At 42.7% G+C, this 27,965-nt stretch overlaps 1 protein-coding gene across 4 annotated transcripts; it reads right to left on the bottom strand.

The window, feature by feature from the left end:
- Positions 1-25,016, bottom strand: Tmpo (thymopoietin). Of its 4 annotated transcripts, XM_052165900.1 has the most exons (9): positions 24,430-25,002; positions 17,998-18,124; positions 16,138-16,296; positions 10,691-10,788; positions 5,294-5,413; positions 5,100-5,195; positions 4,616-4,726; positions 3,727-3,815; positions 1-2,160 (listed from the first exon to the last, which is right to left on the bottom strand). In XM_052165900.1, exons 1-9 carry the CDS (start codon positions 24,703-24,705, stop codon positions 1,878-1,880), a joined length of 1,359 nt encoding a protein of 452 aa, XP_052021860.1. In that variant the 5' UTR covers positions 24,706-25,002; the 3' UTR covers positions 1-1,877. The 4 variants fall into 4 exon arrangements, with proteins under 4 accessions (XP_052021860.1, XP_052021861.1, XP_052021862.1 ...); XM_052165901.1 differs by lacking the exon at positions 5,294-5,413 and having other exon boundaries at positions 24,430-25,003; XM_052165902.1 differs by lacking the exons at positions 4,616-4,726; positions 5,100-5,195; positions 5,294-5,413 and having other exon boundaries at positions 24,430-25,003.
- Positions 25,017-27,965: the final 2,949 nt, after the last annotated feature.

The following is a 27,965-nucleotide window of genomic DNA, read 5'->3' as shown; positions in this document are numbered from 1 at the left end:
TAGAGGTTAATTACTTTATTATTGAATTATATTGTAAAGTCTACATCTACGAATTAATAAATGCTTTGCATGTACATCAAGGACACATTTCCTCTAGTGGGATAAAACAGACACAGACAGAAGACCAAGTACACGTGTTTTGCTTTTTGTTTTTTAAGGAAAAAAGAAAAAGAAAAAAAAAAAGGCGTTTTACCTGGTCCTACCTCTTGCAATACTGGACCATACTTTCTGATTCCAGACTGACCTTACATATATGTGAAGTCTGATCTATACCTCCACATTTTAAAACATCAAATGGGGCTTCTCACAATTTTTAATTATAAACAAAATATTGAAAGCAATATGAGAAGCTACGTCTGAAAACCAAGGAAGGAGGATGGCTGTCACTGTAGGGTGGGAACGGTGAGTTCCCAGCCACCTGCGGCCCCCCACATTGCCCTGGAAGACCAGACCTACATGTTCTGGTCTCAATGGCAAAAGCTTACTTAAAAATATCTACGAAATATCTAAAAGCTAAATACAGTAAATGGGAAGTCAAAATTGTGTGCTGGTCTAAATATTCATATCCGGCTTCCTCCTTTGTAAAAATTATGTCTTTACATTTTGGATGTTATTAAAAATAATTTACATTTTTAGTGTGCTTTACGGTCAGTGACTGTAAAAATGCAACTTGAATGATTTAGTTAAAAATGTTTATGCTTTACTTGATTTTCACTAAATTTTAAATTGACTGCAACTTCATCTAAGCCATACATGAGGTAAATTTCAGCTACAAAATGAAGACAACCACAAGGATATCATTAATCATTTCAGGAGTACACAAAACTATAATGCCCACCTTATTTGAAATTACAAATTAAGCATTAGCTACTACATATGTGATTTAAAAGCAAGTCCGTTATACTTTTAAATCAAATTACAACGGGAATTATATGCCTAAAACAAACCTTAACACGTCGACTCAACCCAAAACAAAACAAAACAAAAATCCCTGGCTGAAAAAGAATTTTTTTTTTTTTTTTTTTGGTTAAAAGAAGACAATGAAATCCAACTGAAACAGAGGGGACCAGTGTTTAGTTTCTAACTTCTGAATAAACACCCCCCACACTTATTTACCCAAAGGCTATTTGACAATAAGCTAGACTGACAGGATGAAGGCTTTGCTGTAATAAAAAGCACAGGATCCCAACGGGAGCCTTAGAGAGAATGGCTCACTCCAACAAGTGCAGCTGGCTACAGGGTCCCTAAAGCAGGTATCTGCGGCTCTACAAGATCCCTGTGGAAAAGCAAGTATACTTAATGGTTTTACTAAAGTAGACTTCCATGCTATGACAGATACTCCAGCAGCAAGCAGCAGCGTGGCAAGGCCGCGCCAGCGATGCCGCACGACGGGAGTCACAGAAGAGCTCATCGCTGTACCCTCTGGACAAACCGCGTCTTGCGTACAGGAAGTACAAGGACCGCTTTTCATACTGAACTGCGTTCACATTTGTAACATTTTTACTCAGCAGAGAATAAGTCATAAATCTTTTCTGTAAGAATTCCAAGTATTTAATGTGTAGCTTCACATTACATCACCACATTTTGCCCTATTTTTCAAATACACAAAACAATGCATTTTCCCCCAAAGTGAAATAAGATGTCCACATTAAAAAAATAAAGCCTACAAAAAAGTTCTGGAGCTAAAAAATTATTCATATGGCACAATGTGATCTCCAAAGTCCAAAATATTGAAATGAGATCCAGGCTTTTCAATGCAGCACTAACGTTACTGAGGTGAAATCACAATTTAGTTCTTCAGTCAACAAGTGGACACAAATGTTTGCCTACAGTTATTAAAAACAGGAGATCAAGTTGAATGTGCCGAAATTATTTCTTCAGTTGGATATTTTAGTATCTTGAAGAAACTTAGTGAAGGGGTTTCCTTGGTTGGTTTCCATAGCTTGATAGACCAAAAACAAAAACACCGCCACAAGGGCGAACAGCAACAACTTTATCCACATGGGCACGGAGCGGCCCTTCTTTGTCTTTTCTGACTTGACATCTGCCAAGGGGACGTACTTGGGGACATATTTGGACGAGAATGACTCTTCCATCCTGAAGTCACTGAGCTCGAGCGGCCGGCCTGCAGCGCCTTTGATTGGTCTGCGGCAGCTAGCACTGGTCAAAGGCAAAGAGAGAATTCCAGGTGATTCAAGTCAACAACACCTTAGTGTGATTTCTAAGCACACTGCAAGAAGCAGCAACAGAAACCCAAGAGATAAAAGCAGGGATCTACGCATTACATGCTTCTCAGCATTTGCTTTCCTTCTATGGTGGAGCTGGGCGGTAAGCCAGGGCCTTGCGTCCTTCTTAAGGAGCTCCAGCTCAGTTTTTATCTTAAAGATTAGTCCCGGGCTGGAAAGATGGCTCAGCTGTTTAAGGGTGAGGCTCACAACCAAAAAGCACCCACAGCTACTTTTAGCTACCAGGGATGGTGATGCACACCTTCGATTATAGCACTTGGGAAATAGAGGTGGGCAGGTATCAGCCCGAGGCTAGCCTGGTTTGTTCTAGAGCAAATCCCAGAACAGCCAGGGCTGTTATAGAGAAACCATGTTTCAAACACTTCAAAAAAGTCAGCTGTATCATTCATTACAAAATAGCAGTTAGGATCAGTGCTCTCTCTAAGCCTGTCTTAAAGGCTGAGGCGTCGATGGTGCTTGTGACCGCAGCACTTGGGAAGTGTTTCATGAATAGAAGATCTGCCCTGTATACACAGTAAATCCAGACTCAGCCTGGTGACTTGAGAACTTGTCTCAAAAAAGAAAATAAAACTTAATAAAGCCAGAACTAAGGCAGTGGGCTGGCTCAGTGGGTCAAGGCCTTGCCCCTATGCCCCATGAACCGAGAAAACCAGCCCCGCCTTCAGGTGATGTAGCTTATACCTGACACACAAACACACACACACAAAGACATCTATCTAGATTTAAAGTGGGTGTTTGTGTGTGCAAAGACAAAACCTGGCTTGCAGCATACACCTGTAATCTCAGGATCTATGTGAAAGCAGGAGGATCGGGAGTTCCCCAGGTTATCCTCAGCTACACAGTGAGTTCAAAGACAACCTGGGCTATAGGAGACCAGGCAGGACTAGGATGACAGCTCAGACAGCAGAATGCTTACTGTTTAACATGAGGACCTGAGCTCTGTCCTCGGTGCACATGAACACGCGTGTATTCCTTGCTCGGCCAGTGAGAGAAAGAAAGCACTCACTGCTTGTCTACAAAGTGTGAAGTCCTGAATTCAACCCTCAGACTCACACGTGACTAAGAAGCTGGGCAAGGCAGCAAGTTATACTTCTGGAGAGGCCGAAGACAGAAGGATTGCCGGGGGCTTGTTGGCCCACCCCGGGAGAGGGCTCAGTCAACCAGTGGATGAAGTGGTCTGAGCACATTGAACACCCAAAATAAATAAAGTTAAAAATAAGCAAAAGAGTGTGCACATGCATAACTCAGTGGCAGAGAGTTTACTGTATGTCTGGGGCCCTGGATTTGACCTCTAGTACTGTCAAACCCTGTCCCCATTTGGTCCTCCAAAGAGTTACATGTAATAAAAATAAATTTTGAATGATTCAATTTTCATAGATGTGAACCACCTGATTCTGAGAACAAACCTACAACAATGTTGTGATCAACAACTAGAAGTTCCCTAGAATGTCTTTAAACTCAAGTTAGTCCATCCATGTACCTAATTCCTGTCGGAGTGGAGGCTTCATAGGGGAACATCTCCTTAAGAATATCCCTTTCTACTCTTCTTTCCTCCGTTTTCTCTCCCACCTAGTAAGAAAAGAAAGAAACAAACACAAGTTAAAATTTAGTAAAAATATGCAATAATTCAAACACTTAAAACAATACCCTCTGGCCTAGTTTTGGTATCATCTAGGTATTCAGCCTCCAAGACTCTTTACATTTCATCACTGGGATGGGATCTTAATGTGGTCATTAGAGGGAAATACCCAGCAACCCAACAAGGCTTGTAAATTCCCTCAAGGGATTTCCTTGTTTTGCATTAAGAAAGCATTAAGAGTGCGTGATTTCTTCCTGTTAGGAATCTGTGATATGTAAAGGATTAAATATAGAAGATACCTAATTAATGTAGACCTTTATATTGATTTAAAGGTCAGTCAAACCATTCCAGCTTAATAAACTTGCTTAAGATTAAAATTGTAATAAGCCATGCAGCCAGCATTTAAAGATCGGTTGTACAGGAGTCTACCACACCAAGGTACTTGAAGGTCTTCCAACAAAAGAAAAGGGCAGCTTCCCTCACAGCCCAAGAGCATTTTAAACTTGGATCCACGACAGAAAGAGCTATTATAAGCAGCACACCAACTGCCCTGCAACCAGGAACCAGAGAGCCACACAGCAGCAGGAATATAGTATTATTAGTATGCCATACTGGATTAATTTCTATTTTCACAACTAAATTTGTCTTTAAACAATATATGCACACACACACACACACACATATATACATAAACCTCCCAGTAAAGTTCTGTCTCCTCCCACTTAAAAACAAAACAAAGCAAAACTCTGAAAGATGAAAGACAGCATTGGGCTAAATTGTATCCATTTACTTCAGCTCTTGTCAATGGTTTCTTTGGTGTTCTTCTGGTTATGTCTGAGAATTCAGTGATTGGCAGAATAGAAGATGCATGCTTGAAATTTCCAGTCAACCTATTGGCCACCTGCCAAGATTCAAATTATTCAGACTCAGAATTATCCAAATATAGCAAAGACACTTAAAATGAAAGAAAAAAAAAAGATAATTCACTTCCGTAATATTTGATTTTCCCCTAATAAAAATTTAGGTAGTGGGAAAAAAGTATCCTCACGATATTTAAGATTCTTCTGCAATTAATTAAATTTTATTTAATTAGATACATTTTAGATTTATTTGTAAAATGGCTACATTCATATATTCAAAAATCCAGAAACTTGAGAAAATTAGTTTAAAATGTAATATAAATTTTCCATTTGCCAAAATTCACCACCTCCCAAATTCCAACTAAGGGGTAATTACAAAGAACCGCACTTAGATAGTTTATGAAACATATTTACTAAGGATTCGTTGCTTGAAGCCTTTATAGTTTCAGCTATGGGAGTACTCTCTGAAATTACTGCACCATCTATACGAAAATGCTGTGAAGTTTCCACCTGTTAGTTTGAAAACAGAACAAAAACAGTGAGTGTGAAGCAATCGCTAAGGCCCTACCGGTCTGCAAACCCCGACTCTGTGGCAAGCCCTGCGTCACCCTTTTCCTTGGAGTTCTTCTTGACCCTCTCGTGGGCTCCCTAGTTAATGCCTGCAGAGGTCCGCCTTTTGAAGATCCACTCGTCCATTCAGTCTCAGTTACTCCAGCTTGAGAATAGCTCTAGTCAAGCATCGACACGTTAATACGTCATATCCTAACACAAACCCCTCAACACCGAGAAACCACCAACTGTCTAGATGCCAGAAATTACAAGCAATGCTACGCCCTCGAAATATTTCTAAAGGATCTGATTTTGCTGCCTTGTCATCGCCAGGACGTAACGGGCAATAAAATGCACCAGAGTCTGCTGGAGTATCGACAGCTCAAACGGGTTCTCCTGGGAAGTGCTGCTTGGTAACTGACCTGGCACGGGAGCTGGAGCTGTCTCTAAACAAAATAACATGTCAGTTGTTATGATTCGTTTCCAGGAAGGAAGGAAGGAAGGAAGGAAGGAAGGAAGGAAGGAAGGAAGGAAGGAAGGAAGGAAGGGAAGGGAAGGAAGGGAGAAGGAAGTAAGGAAGTGAGAAGGAGGGGGAAGGAGGGACAACTTCTGACGGCAGTAGTCTAGTGTTCGAGTCCTGGGTTCTATTCCCAGCAAGGGGGAGAAAAGGAGAGAAAAAGCAAAAAACAAACTTCTACGGCTGTCATAAATCAGTCTTTCCATGTGATTTAATTATTTTAGTAGAATCTGTCAAACTGTAATTGTACTCTTCCCTCCCTACAGAAAGAGACAGTGGTTGCCTTCTAACCCCACATTAATATTTCTCTGGGAGGAAACAGCCAACAGTCCCTCATTTAAACAGTACTTCAGTGGCCAGGCACAGTAGTACAAGACGTGCTATCTTGGCTTCAGAGAAGCAGAAACACGAGAATTGCCACAAATTTGAGGACAGCCTAGGGTACATATTGGGACTGACTGAAAAAATAAAAAAGCAACTTGGGGATGGGGACTTGGCTGGCATCGCATATGCAATGCCACGTTTGGTTACTAATACCACACCAAAAAAACCCAAAGCCAAAAACCCCCACCCCACAACAAAAACAGCTCAGGCCTTTCACACTAGCCCTCCACTCAACCAATCCGGTGCGTGGGGCTGCTTTCCAGCTCACAGTGCATGTCCATCACATCAGCCTTGCATGTGTGTCAGAACTTACATCTCACTCAGACCCCATTTTAAGCACGCAGGCTGATCTGCCCACGGGGCCACCATTCCACCTCTACAACGGCACAAACAGCCCACGCCAATCTCATGTTTATTTGGATTGACACTGTAAGAGTTTTTGTTTTGTGGCGGGTTTTGGTTTGTTTGCGTTTTTTAGAGACAGGGTTTCTCTATGCAGCACTGGTTGTCCTGGAACTTACTCTGTAGACCAGGCTGGCCCTGAACTCATAGAAAGTGGCTTGCCTGTCTCCTGAGTGCTAGGATTAAAGGCATGTGCTACCATTGCCCAGCCAAGAGTTTATTTTTTAAAGAAACATATTGCATGTGTACGTCTGTACACATACTCATCAGAGCCATTAAGAGGGTGGAGCACAGCTGGGCGGTGGTGGCGCACACCTGTAATCCCAGCACTCTGGGAGGCAGAGGCAGGTGGATTTCTGAGTTCGAGGCTAGCCTGGTCTACAGAGTGAGTTCCAGGACAGTCAGGGCTATACAGAGAAACCCAGTCTCGAAAAAACCAAATCCAAAAAAAAAAAAAAAAAAAGAGGGTGGAGCAGGAGCTATAAGCAGCTCTGAGCCATGATGTGGTTTGAGAATCTGACTCAGGTCGTTGCAAGAGCAGCAAACACTGCGCTGTTTCTAAACTTGGGGCTCCCTATCCTGCTATCAGTTAGGGAATCTCTGCTGAATGTAAAATTAACGTCAAAGACACATTATGTAAATGAAACATGGTAACAGAATAAACTTTTTTAAAAAATTTATTTATTTATACAGTACACTGTCGCTGTCTTCAGACACACTAGAAGGGGACATCAGATCTCATTTCGGAGAGTTGTGAGCCACCATGTGGTTGCTGGGAAATGAACTCAGAACCTCTGGAAGAGCAGTCAGTGCTCTAACTGCTGTGCCATCTCTCCAGCCCCAATAAAATAAATTCTTATCAGCAGTCAAATGTCCAAGTGGAGACACAGCATCAGTCTGTGCTCTGAATCCTGGTGACATAGACCTGTCCCTTCTGCCCTGGCCTACAGTTCATAATTCTCCTGTGCCTGCCTAGCAGTGCTGCAGCTATAGGCACACATTGCCACTCACGGCAACTGACTTTGAGAATGTAAATACAAATTAATAAAATTGTCATTCAACAGCAGAGTTTGGAAAGACGCACAAATTACGCAGAGGACTATCTCAGTAGCACATATGTAATGTGAGTATTCTATGCTTTCAGGCCAAGTAAGATTCAGAGTTCCACCGATTGTCTGCAAGATGTTTCCTAGAAAAATCCTGGTTTATCTTGGGGACAAGTGGAAGGAACAAATCTTTTCTCCCTGAATTCTATGAAACTAAGTGAGGGAGGCACTAAATAACTGAGGCCCTTGTAAACCACGGGATGCTGAGCCACTGGGATGAGGAGCCTGAGGCTAACCTGGGCTGCACAGCGAGGCTCTTCTCCAAGTAGGGAGACAGCAGGAAGCGTTCCCGGGTTTGATTCACAGGGCAGAGAGAGGGGAGAGAGTAAAGATAAAAAGCTGAGTCACTCTGATTCGCTCACTACCCACCCTTGTATATTCCAACAGAGGTCTGTGACGTAAAGACGTCTGGGAAGGCATCACAACAACCGTGAAGCACTTCCACAACACACCGACAGACAGCATGCACCCGCAGAAGGATGCCTGTCTTGGCATAAAGAGCTCATAGTGGAAACAGTTCTCACTTCATCAAAAGAAAGTAGCTGAAGAAAGCATAGCAAATCCACAGATCTCAATATGGAGGATCAGCTCTACTAGGATTGGGGACAAGGGATCGGATTGTGACTCGGGAATGACCCAGGACGGGTGAAAGGAAGGAATGTTTGCTGCAAAGGGAAAAGGAGCAGATATAAATAACCTATAGCATATTTCCTATGTAACATAAAACCGCAGCAGTACATTAAACTATTGCCTAAAAAAAAAGTAAATATTTTAAGCACAGTATTTTACTTTATATCCTAGTAATATAAATGAAAAAAAATACATTAGATTGCATTTATCAGCCTTAGTGTTATTTTGAAACATGTAAAATATGGCAGGGAGGTGGTGGCGCATGCCTTTAATCCCAGCACTTGGGAGGCAGAGGCAGGCGGATTTCTGAGTTCTAGGCTGACCTGGTCTATAGTTCCAGGATAGCCAGAGCTATATAAGAGAAACCCTGTCTCAGAAAACAAACAAACAAACAAACAACCCCCCCAAAGAAACATGTAAATATAAGAAAACTGTCATTAGAAGGACCAGAATGCTTAGCATGTGACATAGATAAGAACCAAATGTTTACAGCCTGCGTTTGTTAAGCCTGAAATGTTATCACATGCTCACAAATTCTCCTCCTCAGGGACAGAGGAAATAGGGGACACAAAGGAATCAGGCTCTAGAGCCCACCCACCTGGCTGGCTTCAAATGGAACCCAGGAGGAAGGGACTGCACAGGCTGCAGCAGGCTTTGGGTATGATGCGGGTAACGACAGTATTCAATTGATCAGAAATATAAAATCAGGAATAAAAATATTATTTATGGTAATAAGTTGGGCAGTGCTGGTGCACACCTTTAATCCCAGTGCTCAGGAGATAACAACAGAGGCAGGAGATCACTGTAAATTTGAGGCTAGCCTGTTCTACAGAGTAAATTCCAGGATAGCCAAGACTATTACAGAAAAATCCTGTCTCAAAAACAAAACAAAACCAAAACATAGCATAAAAAATGTATTATCCAGTGTGGTTGTATATAACTTTAATCCCAAAATTTGGATCAGTGAGTTTAAAGCCAGCCTGGTCTACAGAGCCAAGTTCTCAGACAGCCACAGAGAAATCCTATCTCAAATCTGGCTCCCCCTAGGGTATTTTTATCCTAGTTGTTTTGTATGAACTTAACTTTAAGGCAACTAAGGAACTCAGCAAGGAAAGTTTCTCATAAAGTAATGAGTTATGGATACCAAAGAACATGACTGAGAAAAGTCATCAATTTGTAACTTTAAATAAAATCACAGATTTAGGCAGTATTATCCATAGCTGTTAAAACATTTAACTTAAAAGACCAGCATCTGAACTATTAATTTTGATATGTTTGAAAGAAATTCATGTTTCTAGAAATGATCAACAGGAAGGCTACAACAGCATTTATGAAGTGCTCTTGTGGAGGAATCTGAATCCAAGCCCGGACCCACCCTTTAGGTCTATGAGGTCCAATATAGTAGTCGCCAGCTACACAGTTCTATTTAAATAGATAGAGTCCATAGACCAACTTTCACAGTAAAAAAGGCTACTCCAGAACTAACATTTTTATTGTGACTACAAAAGAAAAAAAAGTCTCTGCACTGCCACATGCAGGCCTAGTCCCCTGTGTGCCAGAGTATGATTATGCAGTAAACAATTTTTTGGGGGGCCAGGAGTACAGGACCCTGCCTCTCCCCTCCGATCACACAAAAGGAAGCAGGACCTGGTAGTGCACACCTGTAATCCCATCTCTCAGAAAGCAGAAAACTTTTACAAATTAGAGGCCAGCCTGGTCAGGGCTTCACTGTGAAATACTGTTTCAAAAACACCACAGAAACAAGAGGCAGACAGAACATGGAAAGATAGATGACTAACACATTTTCAAGCTAATGAGTAAAGATGAGAAAAAGAACGAGGGTGTGGAGCCTGAATCAGAGCCGGTAATCTCCCGCTGTAAAAGAATGTATTTATTGATGCCTAATGCATATTCTCTCCCATTTCCTTTTGAAAACTCTGCCTTGCCCTGCTTGTCCCATCCCCCAAAGAGGAAATTGTTATCTTAAATAATGTACATTAGCTTCAAAGTATTAAGAAGCTACAAATAAAGCAAATTCAACTGAGAAATCTAGACACAGACAAATATAAAACTTTCCCCAAGTTCTCGGAGTTGCATCAAAAAAGGTGTATTTTATCTCCTAAATCAATCCTCTCAAGAGGAAGCTGGAGGGCGGAACACTGGCCTGGCACGCCTGAGACCCCAGGTTCAAGACTGCTTTGCCCAAGTTAGAAACAGGCAGCACGACTACCGTTAGGCTGCTTAACAAGCTGTGTGCCCGGAAGCACTCCACACAGTCTGCGGAGCTAGCAGGCTGCACTGTGTGTGTGTGTGTGTGTATGCCAATTATTTATCAGAGGTCTAGACGCGGGCTGGATGACACTAGTCGAGACGACAACACACCTGGACGTGGTGATCACAAAGCTACCGATAGATACCTGATTGTGCTCAATCCGTCTTTGCTTGAGTGTTACTGGCGTCTTTGCTCTGCCCTTTAGCGGTTCTCTCTTCTCAAGCTTGAGCTCTACTTTAGAGTCTGGAAATAACATTGAAGAGATCATTATTCACTGGAACGCCTAAGGCACGTTTCACTAGCATGACTTCGGAACCCTGGCTGTGGGCACATTAGTACACGCAACAATCTGTTTAGTAAGATTTATCGTAAACCCTTTTATAGAAAACAGAACAGCCCAAACGCTTTTATAACCTCAGTTCTTCTTTTTATACCCTGTACCACTGTTTTAACTGGCTACTTCTTCCTACTTACTCTTTTCCATTATTCCCACACTCTAAAATAGGATTTTAACTAGTATTAAAGGGGTTTCAAACCGCTCCAGAGGAGGCGTTTCATTAAAAACCAATGCAAATGTGGAAGTGACTGTTGTTTTGTCCTTATAATACATTACTGCTGTATAACAAAGGTTACCTATTAAAATATCATGAAAGGGAGAATTTTGAAAATGAAAAAGATTGTTTGGCACCAGTCATTTAATAATTAATGGTAACTTCCAATGATGTGACTGTAATATTTTAATGTTAATGAAGTATCTCCTTAATTGGGGAGTGGAGTGCAGACCATATGTCTAGAGTGCTAGGCTCAATCCCCAGCACCAAAATTGTAAACAAAATTACAAATTCGGTTACAGCTATTAACCCAATAGTGTATACATTAAAAACAAGACAAAAAAAAGAAGGCTGAGTATTCTAATTTTTTAACCTTGGTTTTATCGTAATCTGAAGACCTATACAAACTCTTTAAAAACTTTCCAGCAGCCACAGTTGTGAACATCTGTAATGCCAGCACCTGGGGCAGCAGCACAGGAGGCTCTCTAGTCCAAGGTTAGCACTGCTACATAGTGAGCCGGTCTCAAAACAAAACAGGATATTTTCTATTTTTGTGGCCATTTTATCATAGCAAGACAGGTCTAAGAACTGGCTTTTTTATTTAAGCAAAGAAACAAGGTAGAATCAATTCTTAAAGCTTACTTTTATACAAGCTTAATGTAGCCATGCTTCAAACTGATCAAGGTGACTCTATGCCTTTGCTGGCCTTCCAAGCTAACCCTAGTAGACCATATACACCTGCCATTCTCCCTCCCCTAAGAGAGTGATTCTTAACCAAAATAGTTCAAACAGGTCAATTAAGACAAAGCATCGTTTGGGCTGGAGAGATGGCTCAACAGGTAAGAGCACTGACTGCTCTCTTCTGAAGGTCCTTAGTTCAAATCCCAGCAACCACATGGTGGCTCACGACCATCCATAATGAGATCTGACGCCCTCTTCTGGAGTGTCTAAAGACAGCTACAGTGGACTTACAAATAATAAGTAAAAAGACCAAGCAACCAACTCAATCCCCAATGCTGTCGCCAGATCTATGAACATTATCTATATCTGGTATACTCCTCAGCATTATGAAATCTACTTTTGTTCCTTTTCGGTTTTTTTTTAAACTCAGAAGAAACCTTAGACAGCACAGAGCACAATAAAAATAAATAAATAAATAAATAAATAAATACCTATTAGCAAGAAAACTGACAAGACAAATAAGCTATGTGGTTACAAATTAAGTTCTTGTTCAAATTTAGATGTTAACAGCCAATGAAATACAGCCCTCAAAAGACATGTGACAACAAGAATATTTTCAGTCACTACTGGAATGTTTCAATGATGAAATGGAAAAGGTACATTCATCCATATATATTCAACTTGCTCAAACTCCAAGAAAAAAGCACACATAAAACATGTTTCTGGAGACCACACAAAACTGTTCAAATTTAACAACTTTATTGAATTTGTAGAAGCATTCTACAGGAATACATTGCTTTAAAGAAATCACACAGCACTTAACAGGTACATGTGTACATGTACATTTTAGAAGACAAGTAACAAAGCTGTAGAGATGGAGTGTATAGTCTAAGAACACGGTAGCTGTAGTCATGTACACCAGGACTGTATTTGATTATGCTTGAGACTATTTTCCATAGCATCTCTACAACTAGGATTCCTTACCTTATAACCATACAAATGCCAACAGGGTAATACATTGCTTCATACAGACACAGACATTGGGGTATAGTAAAAATTCTTAAGGATTTTAGAAAATAACTTGTTTTAGCATCCAGATCTGAAAAGTAACTATGCAGGACATACAAAATATCTTTAAATACATGTAGAAAATAAGAAAGTCCCATCTTTGTAGTGTCTTGTTTATCTAACAAAATAAGTCACGTTGAGTGAGCATGAGGTATACCAGAACTCTACTTATCATCCCTAGCTATGTTCCTCAAATGCGGTCCATGTACTTGTATACCCAAGAATTGTTGGCTATCTCCTCCATCAGACATAAAACTGTACATTGCTTTTTATATTTTACTAAAAATGTGCATAGATGTGTTTATACATACATATAAGTGATTTGCCTCTTATCATTTGTTTGTAAATTATCTCTAGATTTAAAGTCTCATTAAACTTTTTTAAGTGGCTGTGAACTGAACTCGGTCATATGCATGCTAAGCTTATGCATCTCACCATTGAGAAGCAGTGCCTTTCCCTTCCATACATGCACACACTTGTCTGTGAATCAATCAGTAAGTTTGTGTACTGGCACTTAAAAGAGTTACACTGATCTAGAATTATTATGAATTCCATTGCAGACAGAAGTATGACCAAGAGTGTGGACAGATGTTAGAGCATATAGATGCTTAGTCAAGAATTATGGTACAAAGGTCACCTGTGAGATGCCTTGCGATGTAATGAGTGAACAAAAGGACTCTTAGCAAAATAGATTTATGTAATGAAAGTAATGAAAGCAAGCAGCAGAAAGTAGAGCAGACTAAAAGCACAAGAGCTGTGAAACTTGGCATGCCTATATACCATACTTCTCAAAACTAAATTCCTATGAGCAGGAGTAAAAAAAAAAAAAAATCAGTGTTTCAGCGACTAACAATGTTTAACTCTGACCTATACACAAGGAAGTCTGTGAACGACACACTAAGGGAAGTGAGGGCTCTACTGATAGTTTAGCTGCCGGAATTCCTTGTAAATCTAGAATGTTATATAAAATAGGAAGCTGTAAACTCACGTAATAAGACAATGTGATCTGTGGAGCTCCGACTGTACTAGGCTTCTATATATGCAATTACACTGTAACTTCCCGAGTAGAAGCTTAAACCTTGAAGTTAGCTCTACTGGGAGACCTTATTACTGCTTGTTTCCACGCTTCTTAATAACTTTGTGTACTTCCCCTCCAAATAATGTTCCACCTTTAAAGGGGGCAACAGCAAGTTTATTCTTGGAAGCTGGAGTCACCTTACAGTCCTTCAACCACAGATGGCGCCGACCCACGGTAGAAGACCCCATGGCACAGGCAGACATCCTCACTTCATCAAACGCAGCATCACAGAGATACGAAGCTGCATCATAGGCTCTGTTCAGTATCTCGAGTGCCTGCTGTCCATCAGTGGGATCTGAGTTAATAATCTGTGCGGCCCGACTTATGTCGGCTTGCAGAGACTTAGCTATGAAGGCGGTGTGGGATGCAATCTGCAGGGCTGATGCTGCAGCTTCATAAGACCTACAGAGAGCTAAGTCCAAATGTTCATCACAAGACTCAGTGGAGGACCCCAGGATTTCATCATCTACTTTTGGAACTGATAATATCCGAGTTGCCTCACTGGAGGAAACTGGGTATTTATATGCCAGCGAGGGCAGCTGCCTATCAATCTGCTGCCACTCCTCGTCAATGACTTTTATGATAGATTCATGGAGAGGAAAAGACAGTTCCGAGGCATCTATTTTATCATACCGTGGTTGCTTGGACACTTCTATTCCTAAAGTAGCAAGAGAATGAGCGACAACACTTTTGGCAAAAGAAGACCTATGTTCGGATCCAGGTGTGCTCTGAAATGCCACACAGGTGCCCGAATCCCCTCCCTTTACTCGTTTCTCACTGAGTCTAGGGACTTTTCGGGGAGGGGACAGGGATTCTGATTCTTGACGGCTGGACTGGCCAAGTCTCTTACACATGTTTTCTACATCCAGTGTGGGTAGAGAGTTAGAAGTCCCAGGCAAATTGCTGACCCCACCCTGGACTAACAGAGAATTGACATACTCTCGGATTGCCTGAGCAAGTGGTGGAGAAATGACCTGTGATCTCTCCGACTCCTGCAGTACTTCTCTTTCACTAGAGAAAACTGACTGATCTGAAACGCCAGGCTCCTCAGCATGTGATGGCTGAGTTCTACTCTTGCCTCCACGGCAAATATTTTCTACTATGTCCTTACAGTAAGTAGTAGTGGTTTCTCTTATCAGTGAAGGGGAAGCCGCAGCAGAGACCAGCCTGGCAGCAAATTCACGCTGAGAAGAAGATGATGAACTTTTCTCTACACATCTATCATAGCTAGACTCTGAAGGATTAAATAAACTCCGTCCAGGGGCTAGCTTCTGCGTCTGTCCCTTCCCAGGCAAGGCTGTGTCAGTACAAGTCTCCCTAGGTGGGTCTCCCTTAGTAGTATGAACTTGCTTAGCTGCCTGCTGTTCAGTCCTGCCCAAAGGAGGACGGGTGGAGATTTCAGGGAAAGAAATACCCTGAAAAAATGCACCAGAGGGAGTAGATGCAAGTTCAGAAAAAGGAACACAATCCCTAGCGGACTTCACTTTCTTGTGTTCTTTCTTCTTTCCTGTAGAGGCAAAAGAGGCAGGAGGTTTAAGAATGACTGGGCTGGTCTGGTCCAATTTGCCTCCTTGCTAAATTAGTGTTGTTGAAGAAAAGGGCCCTAAACTTCACACTCTTAGCAACTAACCTGGTATATAGTGCCTTGGAAGGCACAGCCAAACTAAATAGTTACAAAATTAGCAAATTATGAGTTAAAACTTCTTTTAAAGTATGAAATTCTGCATTTTTCAAATTTTAAAAAGAAATATACTTCCTATTCTAGTCCCCAAAATATTTAAAAATCTTTTAAATAACTCATATGCCTATTAATAGAAATGTTATATCTAAATGTTACACTGCATATTAATTATAAGGAATAAACACTTAAACAAGTAATATGGACCGAAAAGAATTACATGGAACAAAATGGCACATAAAAGACTCAACCTATCAATTAAAAAAAAAGTAGCGTGTATCAAGCTGATCATTAAATATAAAAATGAATTAGATAAATATCAAATTAATGATTTCTTCTGTAGATGTGATACTAGAGAAAGAAAAGGAGAACTTTGCCTTTACAAAAGTATCATTTTGAAGCAAAAGTTAAATAGCTATTTAAACAGAAAAGTTAAATTATGTACATCTGATCAATACTGCTTTAAATGATACCTTTCTCAGGGTCAACAGAGTCAGGAAAAAGCCCCACATCTTTAAGAACATTTGAACTGTTACCTTCATCATTGTCACTGTATCTGTCAGAGTCGTTACTTCCATTCTGTCTTGTGTTTTCAGCAGAGGAAGAAACTGTGGGCAGAGGAGTGGAGGACCTCGATTCTGTTCCCTGCTCCCTCAGTTTCAACAGCTTTTTCTCATACAGCTTCCTGGTTGTGCCTGTGTTCAGGGAAAAGTTCCATTATATCGGCATGAAATTATCTTTTTAAAAGATTGAAAACAAACAAAAAATGGTGTGTGTGTGTATGTATGTAGTGCAGATACCTAGAGACCAGAGGTACTGGATCCGTGGGAGCTGGAGTTACAGGCCTCTGTGAGCTACCCAAAGTGCATTCTTGGAATAAAGTGCTAGTCCTCAGCAAAAACAAGGTCTTTAAATTGGGACCATCTTTCCTACAGAAAACCAGTTTTTAAGCAACGTGCTTTCTGTTTCTAAAGTAAGTGATGAAAAAAATAATACATAACGTACTCTTTCCCAAAATAATTGTTTCTCTGGGATGTTAAGGCGAGATTATATTTTTTAAAAAAGACGTTATTGTTTATGTGAGTGGGTGTTTTGCTGGCACATATGTGTGTACACCATGTGCCGGTGGGGGTCAGAAGACAGTGTTGTGTGTCCTGTTACAGATAGTTGTTAGCCACATGGGTGCTGGGAATCAAACAGATCTGCGGAAAGAGCAGCTAGTGCTCTTAATGCCGAGTCAGCTCTACAGCTCCCCAAAGAGCTTTTTATAAGCAGATGGAAACCTTGAACAGAAAATGATCACACAGCCGGGCGGTAGTGGTCTTTAATCCTAGCACTTGGGAGGCAGAGGCAGGCGGATTTCTGAGTTCGAGGCCAGCCTGGTCTACAGAGTGAGTTCCAGGACAGCCAGGAGAAACTCTGTCTCAAAAAAACAAAAACAAAAACAAAACAAAACAAAACCCAAAGAAAAAAGATTACACTTCACAACACTGAGATCAATATGCCTATAAACAGCCACTGAACTATGGGCGTCAAATTCTACAAATCATACTTGAATATTTTTAATTTCTACTTTATATTAGGTATATAGCTTTCCTTAATTTTTGGATAAGAGGTCTTAAGACAACTGATATTTTAACATGTAGTTTAGTACATTTTCATGTAATAGGTATTTTTTAGTGTCTCTCAGAATTTCACAAAAGATATCAAATGTCTGCTAGTAAGTAGACCTACAAGCTTGTCTGTGAGTAGCTGAGAAGTGCACACTTTTAATTCCAGCACTTGGGTGGCCAAACTAGGCAGGCTACACAGTGAGACCCAGACTGGACAGGAAAAAAAACCTGTTTCCAACTGTAGCAGTCACAAACCCACCCACCCTCCACACTGTGTTCACATTTTTCTAAACCCCTAAGTTCTGTGTGGATTTCTCTCAGTCTTGAGGTTACCACCTAAACTCTGTGAGAAAGGCACGATCAACCTGGCGAACACACTGCTACCTAGAAAAGTTAACGCATTTAGTTCTTTGCATGCCTTCTGTTTCGTTTGTTCTTTAGACAGACTTAGAACAAGAACTTTAATGCTAATTAGGAAAAGTAACACAGTTAGGATCAGAGCACTTACACTCCACTCTTTATCCTGACTCACTGATGCAAATGACTCAGCTGCAGAAGAGCACAAGTCCCCAGAACAGGACAGCATCAGCAATTGGTAATTTTACATATTATCTACCAAACTCTCCTTCCAGAGAGTTAAGGAAACTAAAGTGTGGATTGGTTAAATAAATAATGACAAACGGTCGCAGAAGATCCAAATTCTAACCATTAATAAGAGTAAAAAAAAAAAAAAAATGATCCGGGCTTGCTTCTTGGCAAAGGTATTTGACTTGATCAACTTACCCACAATGGGACCAGGATTCACTCCATATCTCACAAGCTGATCCAGAAGTTCTTCATTAGAGAGCTCTGTCACATCCAGATCATCTTTATCTTCTAGCCGGGGCTTATCAGTTTTCTTTGTGGCTTTCTGTAAACAAATCACAATTATCTCCTCTATAAGAAAGTACTCAATTTACATGGCATCCTCTATACAGCCAACAAGGTGACTTATTGTCACATTATCACTGGTAATTTGATTAAATTAAAACCCAGTATTTGGGGCTGGGGCTGGGGCTGGAGAGATGGCCCAGCAGTTAAGAACTGTTTTTCTAGGTGGGCGGTGGTGGCGCACGCCTGTAATCCCAGCACTCTGGGAGGCTGGGAGGCAGAGGCAGGTGGATTTCTGAGTTCGAGGCCAGCCTGGTCTACAGAGTGAGTTCCAGGACAGCCTGGGCTACACAGAGAAACCCTGTCTCCAAAAACCAAAAACCAAAAAAAGGACCGTTTTTTTAGAGGATCCAGGTTCAATTCCCAGCAACCACACGGCAGCTCACAACTGTCTGTAACGCATGCTCCAGGGGATTCGACACCTGCACACAGACACACATGCAGTCAAAACATCAATGTACATAAAATAAAAATGACTGCTCTTGGGGGCAGCTCAGTGATAGGATGCTAATTTCCTAACTGAAGAGGTAGTAATGGCACCTGGTGTACAAAAGCAAATAAAAGCAAAGTCAAATAACTTTGACAATACATCTAATGTGAACCTTACAACTCTTGGGGGTCCTGGAATTAAAGCCATGCTGCCATGCCTGGCCCAGTCTGATTCTTCACGGTGTCAGGGATCTGAATGTCCTCCTTGGGCACCGGAGGCAAGTGGTATACAAACATACAGGCAGCCAGAACACCCACATTTAAGTCATCAAAACAAAACACTTCTCATCAGAAACGATGGGGCTGTGAACATAACTCCACACCGGAGTGTTTGCCTAGCATGCTCTGGGTTCCGATCTTCCCTTAAAAAAAAAAATGTAATCCTCTTGAATTTACACCTCCATTATGAAAAACTTCAAGTGAACAAGAAAAACATTTTGAAGCAGGCAATAAGCTTGCATAAAGTGAGCCAGAAAGTTGGGGTTCATCAGCAGGCTATCTGATATTCAAATTTAATCTGTAGGGGCGAGGGGGAGTTCCAGCAAAGTAATACCACCTAATAAAGATTAAATTTAATAATAACAAATATTGGGAAGTGGGTAGTTTGGTGTATATCGTTAACAAAGCAGTTTCTACCAAGAAGCACAAGAAGCATTAACTGTGTGGAATTACCATCCTCAAGGTAGCTTTCTTTAAGTATGTGCATGCAGTCAGTAGCAGTGGAGACAAGAGGGCAGCAGATCCCCTGAACACAGAGTTACAGACTGAGTGCCCTGTCAGTGCTGGGAAGCAAACCCGGCCTCTCTGGAAGCAGCTGGAGCTCAGACTGTAATCCAGGGTTGAACCTTGTTCAACTCTCAGCACCCGCCCCTCCTGCTTTCATCTCCCAAGTTCTGGGCACGCGCCAGCATATCCAGCTATAAAGTACTGCACGGAACATGCTATGTGTCAGGCTGTATTTCACCCTTCTGTACTATTCAAGAGTTAGGTGCAGCCCGAGTTGTGGGAAGGAAGCCCTGTCTTAAAACAGGAAAATCCCCACCCATAGATCATCAGCACAGGCATAGTGGGACCTCAGCTCCCAGCACAAGGAACCTGAGAAGAGGATCCTAAGTTTAATGCCAGCCAGAAGTATATAGCAAGAATTTCTTAAGTAAATAAACAAATACGCACACCTGAAGTTCTGGATTCAACCCCCAGGACATAACAAACCATCTCGACCCTGACAGGCTCACCAAGAACGTTCCTCTGCTCCACTGGCTCCCTAACAGCTAAACGTGCATGCTTGGTACCTCCCATGAAAGGCAGAGGGCCACCTCCGCGATGGTTACTCTTGTGCCCACTATAGGTGAGTTTAACACCTAAAGACACTACTATCAAGATAGATAATTAAAAGCCTAAAAATCTCTCCTCCTCCTCCTCACCTCACACACAGACACAAATCACAGCACCCATCATATGCATCCAAGGTAAAAAAAAATTCTATGGTGGTAATACATATGAAACTTATGATTTTATGAAATTATCCTTAACTTAAAAATATTCACGAAGGCTGGGCACAGTGGAACATGCCTGCAATCTAGCTCATGATCGACCAAGGCAGGAAAAATCCACGGGAATAACTTTTGTACAAGCAATCAAACAATGCTCTACATTTCTTCTGAAATTCAAGATACCTTCCCTGTGCTGGACTTTAAAATGATAATTTAATTCCTAAATCACAACTCACTTTATTCAAGTACTAATTGCCAATATTAGTTTCTTAAGTAGTTCATATCATTGAGTCCAATCAAGACTATGCATTTAAAAATATTTAAACAGTGCAGGTGGAGAATACAAACCTATATATAGAGAACCCCCACCACAGAGAGATAGGCTGGAGAGTGCATCCACGGGCTATCGCAAGTACTGTTTCTCCGCCAAGTGCTGGGCATCAATGCTATGTCTGGGGCGGAGCATCCTCAACTGTCCCTCTACTCTTGATGTACAGTCTAGCCCCATAGTAAGTGCTCACAAAAAAGGTCTTTCATGTAAAAGCTGATCTGGGAAGAGGAAATACGACCAATTTTTAAGGATCAAAAAATGATAGATGGGGCTGGAGAGATGGCTCGGTGGTTAAGAGCACCTCCGAAGGTCCTGAGTTCAAATCCCAGCAACCACATGGTGGCTCACAGCCATCGTAATGAGATCTGATGTCCTCTGCTGGTGTGTCTGAAAATAGCTACAGTGTACCTACATATAATAAATAAATAAATCTTTAAAAAAAAATGGTAGATGCACAGGGACCAATCTGCAATAGTTAAGAACACACCTGGAGGTTCTTATAATGTGGGGACTCACTCAGGTGAGGCAGACTACACCACTAGATGAGACTAGATGTCAAAAATGAGATCGGCACACATCAGGAACCCACACACGACAATAACACAATTGGCTTTGTTTTGAGCTGAAGCCTTATGTGTGAAACCACGAAAGCATCATCCCAGTATGTGGCCGATGACTTTCAACTCCTGATCCTCCTGCCTCCACAAGGTGACAAGGCACAACCAAAAGCTTTGTGGCTTAACACACTTGGACAAACACTTGGCTGATTTAACAGAAATCCTACCCAACCATGTGCCATTTGAAATGGAAAATATGCTTTATCTTTTTAACTAAGTACCAAGGTAGTTTTAAAGACTTGATGAGGGTCTGGAGAAATGGCTCAGTGGCTAAACACTCTGGCTGCTCTTCCATGGACTCAGGTGTGATTCCCAGCAACCACAAGGAAGATCACAATCACCTAACTTCAATGAGCACTCACTCACAAGCGCATGATGGGCATACATGCATGCAGGTAACACACACACACACACACACACACACACACACACACAAAACGAACAAGCTGGAGAAGAAGATAGGGGAGGGAGGGATGCACTTCAGCCCAGTGTGCTGACCGATGCCTGTAGTCCCAGCACGTGGGGGACAAAAGCGGGCAGATCTCTTAAATTCAAGGCCAGCCTGTCTACAAAATTAAGTTCCAGGACAACCAGGGCAGTTACACAGAGAAACCATGCCTCAAAAAAATTTCTTAAAACAAACAAATTAGGCTCTTGGTTAGAGACAGAGTCTCATCAGTCAGCCCAGTTTGACTCAAACTGTATGATCTGGTCTCAACATCTTTTTTGTTTGTTTGTTTGTTTTGGATTTTGGTTTTTTCGAGACAGAGTTTCTCTGTATAGCCCTGGCTGTCCTGGAACTCACTCTGTAGACCAGGCTGGCCTCGAACTAAGAAATCCGCCTGCCTCTGCCTCCCAGAGTGCTGGGATTACAGGAGTGCACCACCACCGCCTGGTTGGTCTCAACATCTTGAATGCTGGAATTACAGGTCTGAACCAGCAAGCTTGGTCACTAAACTTTACTGTGTGTGTGTGTGTGTGTGGGTTCACACTCTGGTACAGGTGCATGTCTTCCACATCTTTCTAACAGACATGCCACACCGAGCTTTTTATGTGAGTGCTAGAGGTCAGGATCCTTGTGTTTGCATGACAGGTCATTGCCCTAGCCCCCTGAATGGCTTTAAGCCCACAAAAAGCATGGGACCTGCCACCAAAGGAATCACTGAGGAAAATGTATATATACGTAAAGGAGTTTTATTTGGCTATGAAGAGTAAAATCAAGCCATGTGCAAAACTGGATGAAACTGGAGATTATGTTAAGTGAAATCTGCCACTCAGAGCCAGGCACGGTGTTGCATACCCATAATCCCAGTAGCTGGGAATCAGAGACAATGTAATCCTGGACTACAGTGAATTCAAGAACGGCCAGGGTCACATGGCACCCTAACTCAACTCCCCTTCCAAAGACAAATATCCTAGATACTCTAATATGTTGAGTCTAGATTTAAATAATAATAAAGAAATATAAAGATGAAGGGAGTGAAAAGGGACTACCGTGAGGGGACAGAGGGGTCAGGAACCACGGAGAGCCTGACACACAGCTAAGTAAAAGGTTAGGATGAAACCCAGTATTTTGTGTAACTAAATATACAGTAACATGGGGGCTCCAGAGATGGCACAGAGGCTGCTCTTCCAGAGGACCTTGGTTCAACTCCCAGCAAACACATGGACGCTCACAACTGTTTGCAACTCCAGTTCCAGGGGCTAGGGCACCCTCAGACACATGCAGGAGAAACACCAATCCAACATAAAAAATGAATATCTTTCAAAAGATTTACTTATTATATGTAAGTACACTGTAGCTGTCTTCAGATACTAGAAGAGGGCGTCAGATCTCTTTACAGATGACTATGAGCCACCATGTGGGTGCTGGGACTTAAACCTTTGGAAGAGCAGTCAGTGCTCTTACCCGCTGAGCCATCTCCAGCCCCAAAATGAGAATCTTAAAACACACACACACACACACACTCCACAAGTAGACAGCCAAGACAACAGGCTAGCCAATATTTACTTGATTTTAGGCAAGAGCTCAATTAGCTGAGGATGGCCACGGGCTCCAGACCCGGATTACAGGTGCCTGACACTTTTTTTTAAATTCATTAGACTAGTGCTTGCTAGACACTGATTTGTGTAAATCTTAAAACACTCGGGGCAATGAAAGCTCAGGGTAAAAGTTTTGTCAACTAAATCCACACATGCGTTTGATGTAGTTCCTAGTTCCAGCCATCAGGAAATTTAAAAAAAGGGGGAAAAAAATCTAACGCTAAACAACACTGTCAGTTTTCGAAGAAGCAAACAGCTTGAGGTGATGTTCCCCGTTAGAACATGCTAAGCAGAGGCTTTGAGTTCAACTCCCAGCACCAAAATGAGAGGCAAAAGGCGGAGACCAGCAAACAGTAGCCACACCAATCAAAACATCCACGTGTCTCTCAAAGATTTTAAGCCACACCATATCAAAATCGTCTTGACTAATTTTTAATGACTTGAATTCTGATAACAAAATATAAGCCTACAAAATACTATTTAAAACATACCCCCCCCAATAAAACATCAACAGAAAAGCAAAATGGCACCCTGGCGGGACCCCCATCTTAACATTTCACTGGTCTGAGGCATCAAACTGTAATACTGATACATCCGTATGTCACAAACTTTTCTTTTTTTGCTTCCGGATCTTTACTTCCTCCAGCCAAATCTTACAACGATACACAAACTCTTACTAGCTGGGGATTCTCCAAGGATGTCTACGAGAACTAACTTTTCCAAAAGCCGCGCAAAGCGTCCCATTGACAGTACAGCTAACCCACCTACAGCGGAGGCTGCTGACTGGAGGAATATGATATACGAGGAAACAAACGGTTCAAAAAAGCCCTCCTTCTGTTTAAAAAAAAAAAAAAAAAACACAACACACATAAAAAGGCGGGAATGCCTTTATTTAAAAAAAAAAAAAAAAAAAAAAAAAGGGCCAGAAATGACTATGTCGCAAACTGCCCTCCAGGGAGCGCTCTGACACTGTTGCGAGTCACTTCGGTGCCAAAGCGGGAAAACGCTAGAACTTCACCTCGCGCGCTGGGGCCAAGCCTATCGGGCTTTAAAAAAAAACGGCTCGGCAGGCCGCGTCTACACCCACTCCGGACCGTGCACAGGCGCCGGGAGCCTGGCGGCGCACCGATCCCGAGCAACAAAGTAGCAAAGACGCTGCGGCTCGCACCGAGGACCCCCCCCCACGCCCGCCCCCTCGCGATTGGGGCGCCGCGGGCACGGGGACCCCGCGAGGGGCCAGCCCCGCTGCCGAGCACGCTCCGCGGCCGCCAAACGCCCGTCTCCGTGGCCCCGGATCGGGTGCTCGCCTTACCCTGCCGACGGCGCCGCGGCCGCGACCCACGGGGGCTCCGGAGCCGAGCACCGGGGTGGGCTCGCGCTCCTCGTCGCTCGAGAAGTCGGGCGGCCCTTTGCTGTTGGCTCCCGCGGCGAGCGGCGGCCGGTTGCGCGCCGTGAGGTGCTGCAGGTAGAGCTGCACGTACACGTCCTTGCGCTGCTCGCCGGCCGGGAGCGTCACGTTGTTGGCGACCAACTCGCTCTTCAACTTGTCTTTGGTCAGGACCGAAGGGTCCTCTAGGAACTCCGGCATCTCGTCCCCCTCCTCTCCTCCTCCTTCGCCTCGGCCCCTCGCAGTCGCCGCCGCTCACGCCGGCGCGCTCTCTCGCTCGCTAGTCCCGGGGGCTGCGCCCGCCGCCTCCGGGGAGATCCCTGACCGGGAGCGGCGCCGCGGGCACGGCGCAGAACTCGGGACACAAAGCCCAAGCCGACCCCGGCACAAAAGCCCCGGGCGCACGACTCACGGTGAGCAAGTGCGGCCAAGCCTGGAGCCCGCAGCGAGCCTAGCCCACACACAAGCTAGTGCGTGGGGTGTGTGTATGGGGGGGGGGGAACTGGCTCGCGCACGCCCCAAGAACGCGCACCGCCATTGGCGGACGCCGGCAGGAAGCGCGTCGCCGATTGGCTGGGCGGCTCGCGCGGGTTCCAGCCGCCGCGGCGCAGGGCGAGAGGTGCAGAAACGCAGTTTAAAAGGCGCTCGGGCGGGAGCTCGGGCGCGGGGGCCCGCCGTTTCCTCGGCTCTCCACCCTTTTCCTCGTACGCCGATAAGGGATGGGTGGTACTGCGTTGGCGCGCTGTTTCCTCTCCTGCCCTCCCTGCACCGGAGAAGCCTCGCACCAGCCTAGGTCGCCTTCGGACGGGCGGAGTTCTGCGCCAGCTCTTGAGGACCCTTGGCCGGGGCCTGGCTCCCTCCCGGGACCACCGAGCCCCCCGCAGAATGGCGGCAGCCTGGCCTTCCCCCCGAATGCTGGCCCTGAAGGGGAAAAGTGGAGATCAGGCTGGCTGTGAATCGGGGAGCGCAGGAAGTCAAATCCCCTCGGCTCGCAAACGCTTCTTTTGTCTGGGATCTAGGGAAAGCCAGACTTCCACCGCTGAAGGTTTCCAGACTGCTTCAGTTTGTTACAAAATTGCATTTTAAAGTCTCCCATCCGCTTCTTACCCTATTACCAAAGACTTAGGTTTCAACAGTTCCTTGGGGCTTAAAACAATCCCTTTTTTGTATTTTTGCTAAGTCGTTTAGGATAAGATACCCCTACCCCAACCCCAAACACCAAGGATAGCCCCATAACTTCATCTAACCTAATGGTTGGTAAAGGAACAAAACGAAACGCAATATTTAGAAACTCCTTAATAGTCAACTTCATATGCCTGTAGTGGTGCATAGTAAATTTTCAATTTTAGAGGGAGCCAGGAACCCTGTAAAACTCATGCTGTTGATTCAAGTTAGAACTTGATGGAATGGCAAATATGCCACAGTTCTGTTTTCTAAAACACTAATGCTGACCGCAAATGTTTCCCATTAACAAATTACATATGGGCGAACATAATCAGAGTTTATATATGTAAAAAGTCGCAATAAGACGTGTAGTTAATAAATGCTAATGAAAACAATGTTTTAATGTATATCCGTTTTTGAACAATGTAAACCTATACCCACACAGGAAATGTTTCAGGATATTTCTCAGGAGAGGAAGTAGCTGACCTCAGATTCATCAGAGTATCTTAATCATTTTCTCAGTGTCTAAACTAGATTATGTTCTATAAAAAGTCTTAAATTTTCAGCATGAACAAAAGTAAAAATATGAGCAGAAAAATATTTAAACAATGCTTACCTATTTCTACATGGTTAAATTAGAAGAAATTGAAAAGCATAACCTTTGATAAAAATGGACCTATAAATCTGAAGATAGCTTTTATTTTGTGTTTTCAAGACAGGATCTATGTAGTCCTGACTATCCTATAGTTCACTATGTAGACTATTCCGGCCTCGAACTCAGATCTGTCTGCCTCCTTTTTTTTTTTTTTTAAAGATTTATTTATTTATTACATGTAAGTACACTGTAGCTGTCTTCAGACACACCAGAAGAGGGCGTCAGATCTCATTACAGATGGTTGTGAGCCACCCTGTGGTTGCTGGGATTTGAACTAGGGACCTTCAGAAGAGCAGTCATTGCTCTTAACCTGTCTGCCTCCTCCTGAGTGCAGAGATCAGTGTGTGCCACCACTGCCTGGCAGAACATTATTTTAATGATAATTATTTTTCTAGAAGGAATTTATTGTGTTAATTCCCCTTTATAAAAACTCAGCATTGTAGGTCCTGAGCTATGATGGTACTACATTGAGTCCAACACGCGGGAGGCAGAGGCAGGCAGACCTCTGAGTTTGAGGCCAGCCTGGTCTACAAAATGAGTTCCAGGATAGCCACAGGGCTACACAGAGAAACCCTGTCTCAAAAAAACAAAACAACCAGAAAACCCTCAGTATTTACATGTGTTCAAGCAACAGTATTGTTAAGCTCAGTAATATAAACTACAAATAATGTTCTAACAAGTTTTTTAATAAACAATTTTTTATACCTTGTAACAGATCTTTCCCCCATAGCATTACTGGGTACACAGAAAAGTGTTTTATTTTCCTGTGGAATTGAGCTAATCATCAAAAAGCCTGATATTGCAAACAATAAATCCTATGGGACTGTCTTAATGTGCAGTGTATCATAGTTATTTTTCCAATAAAAGTCTAAATTATAACTGGAGAACTTACATTGAACTTGTGTAGTCCAGAACTTTTCTCTCTCTGCCAGACCACAGAATCAACAGGTTTATGGGATGTCTTCGAATTAGCAAATTATCCTGCAGCCTTTGTAAGTGAAGAATTTGACTGTGGTCTGCTTGTACTTTAGGAAACAAACAATGCTGTTCTGAAACGGTTCAATCCAGAGCTAGATTTGACCAAAGATGGAATGCATACTAGAGTTCAGGAGAACTACTGTCCTGTTGGGTGAGACTACTCGGGTAGCTAGGCCGATGAAGCAGATCTCTGGAGAAGGAGGTATCAAACTCTTGATTTTTAGTTTTTTTCTCTTTTGGGCTTTTGCAGCAGAAAATGTCCAGGGGGTTTAAAACTTACAGACACATTTATTTTCCCACCATCTTTCCACATACAAAGACCAAAAAATCATATATAGGAAATCACCTTTTGAATCTGATTTGCTTTATTTAGATTATTTTTATATTTTTGAGACAGGGTTTCTCTGTATAGCCTTGACTGTCCTGGAACTCACTCTGTAAACCAGACTGCCCTTGAACTCAAAGAGATCTGCCTCTGCTTCTTAGTGCCTGGGATTAAAGGGCGCCACCACCACAATATTTATTCTCATTTTTGTTTTTTTAAGACAGGGATTTTCTGTGTAATCGCCCTGGCCATCCTGGAATTTGTTTTGCAGACTACGCTGGCCTTGAACTCAAATATCTGCTGGCACTTGCCTCCTGAGTGATATGTATATGTATATGT

The sequence above is a fragment of the Apodemus sylvaticus genome, chromosome 20 (genome assembly GCF_947179515.1).
Source record: "Apodemus sylvaticus chromosome 20, mApoSyl1.1, whole genome shotgun sequence".
In the NCBI taxonomy this organism is placed as follows: Eukaryota; Metazoa; Chordata; class Mammalia; order Rodentia; family Muridae; genus Apodemus; species Apodemus sylvaticus.
Note: the sequence above shows the minus strand (reverse complement) of the source record. Positions and strands in the feature narration are given on the sequence as shown.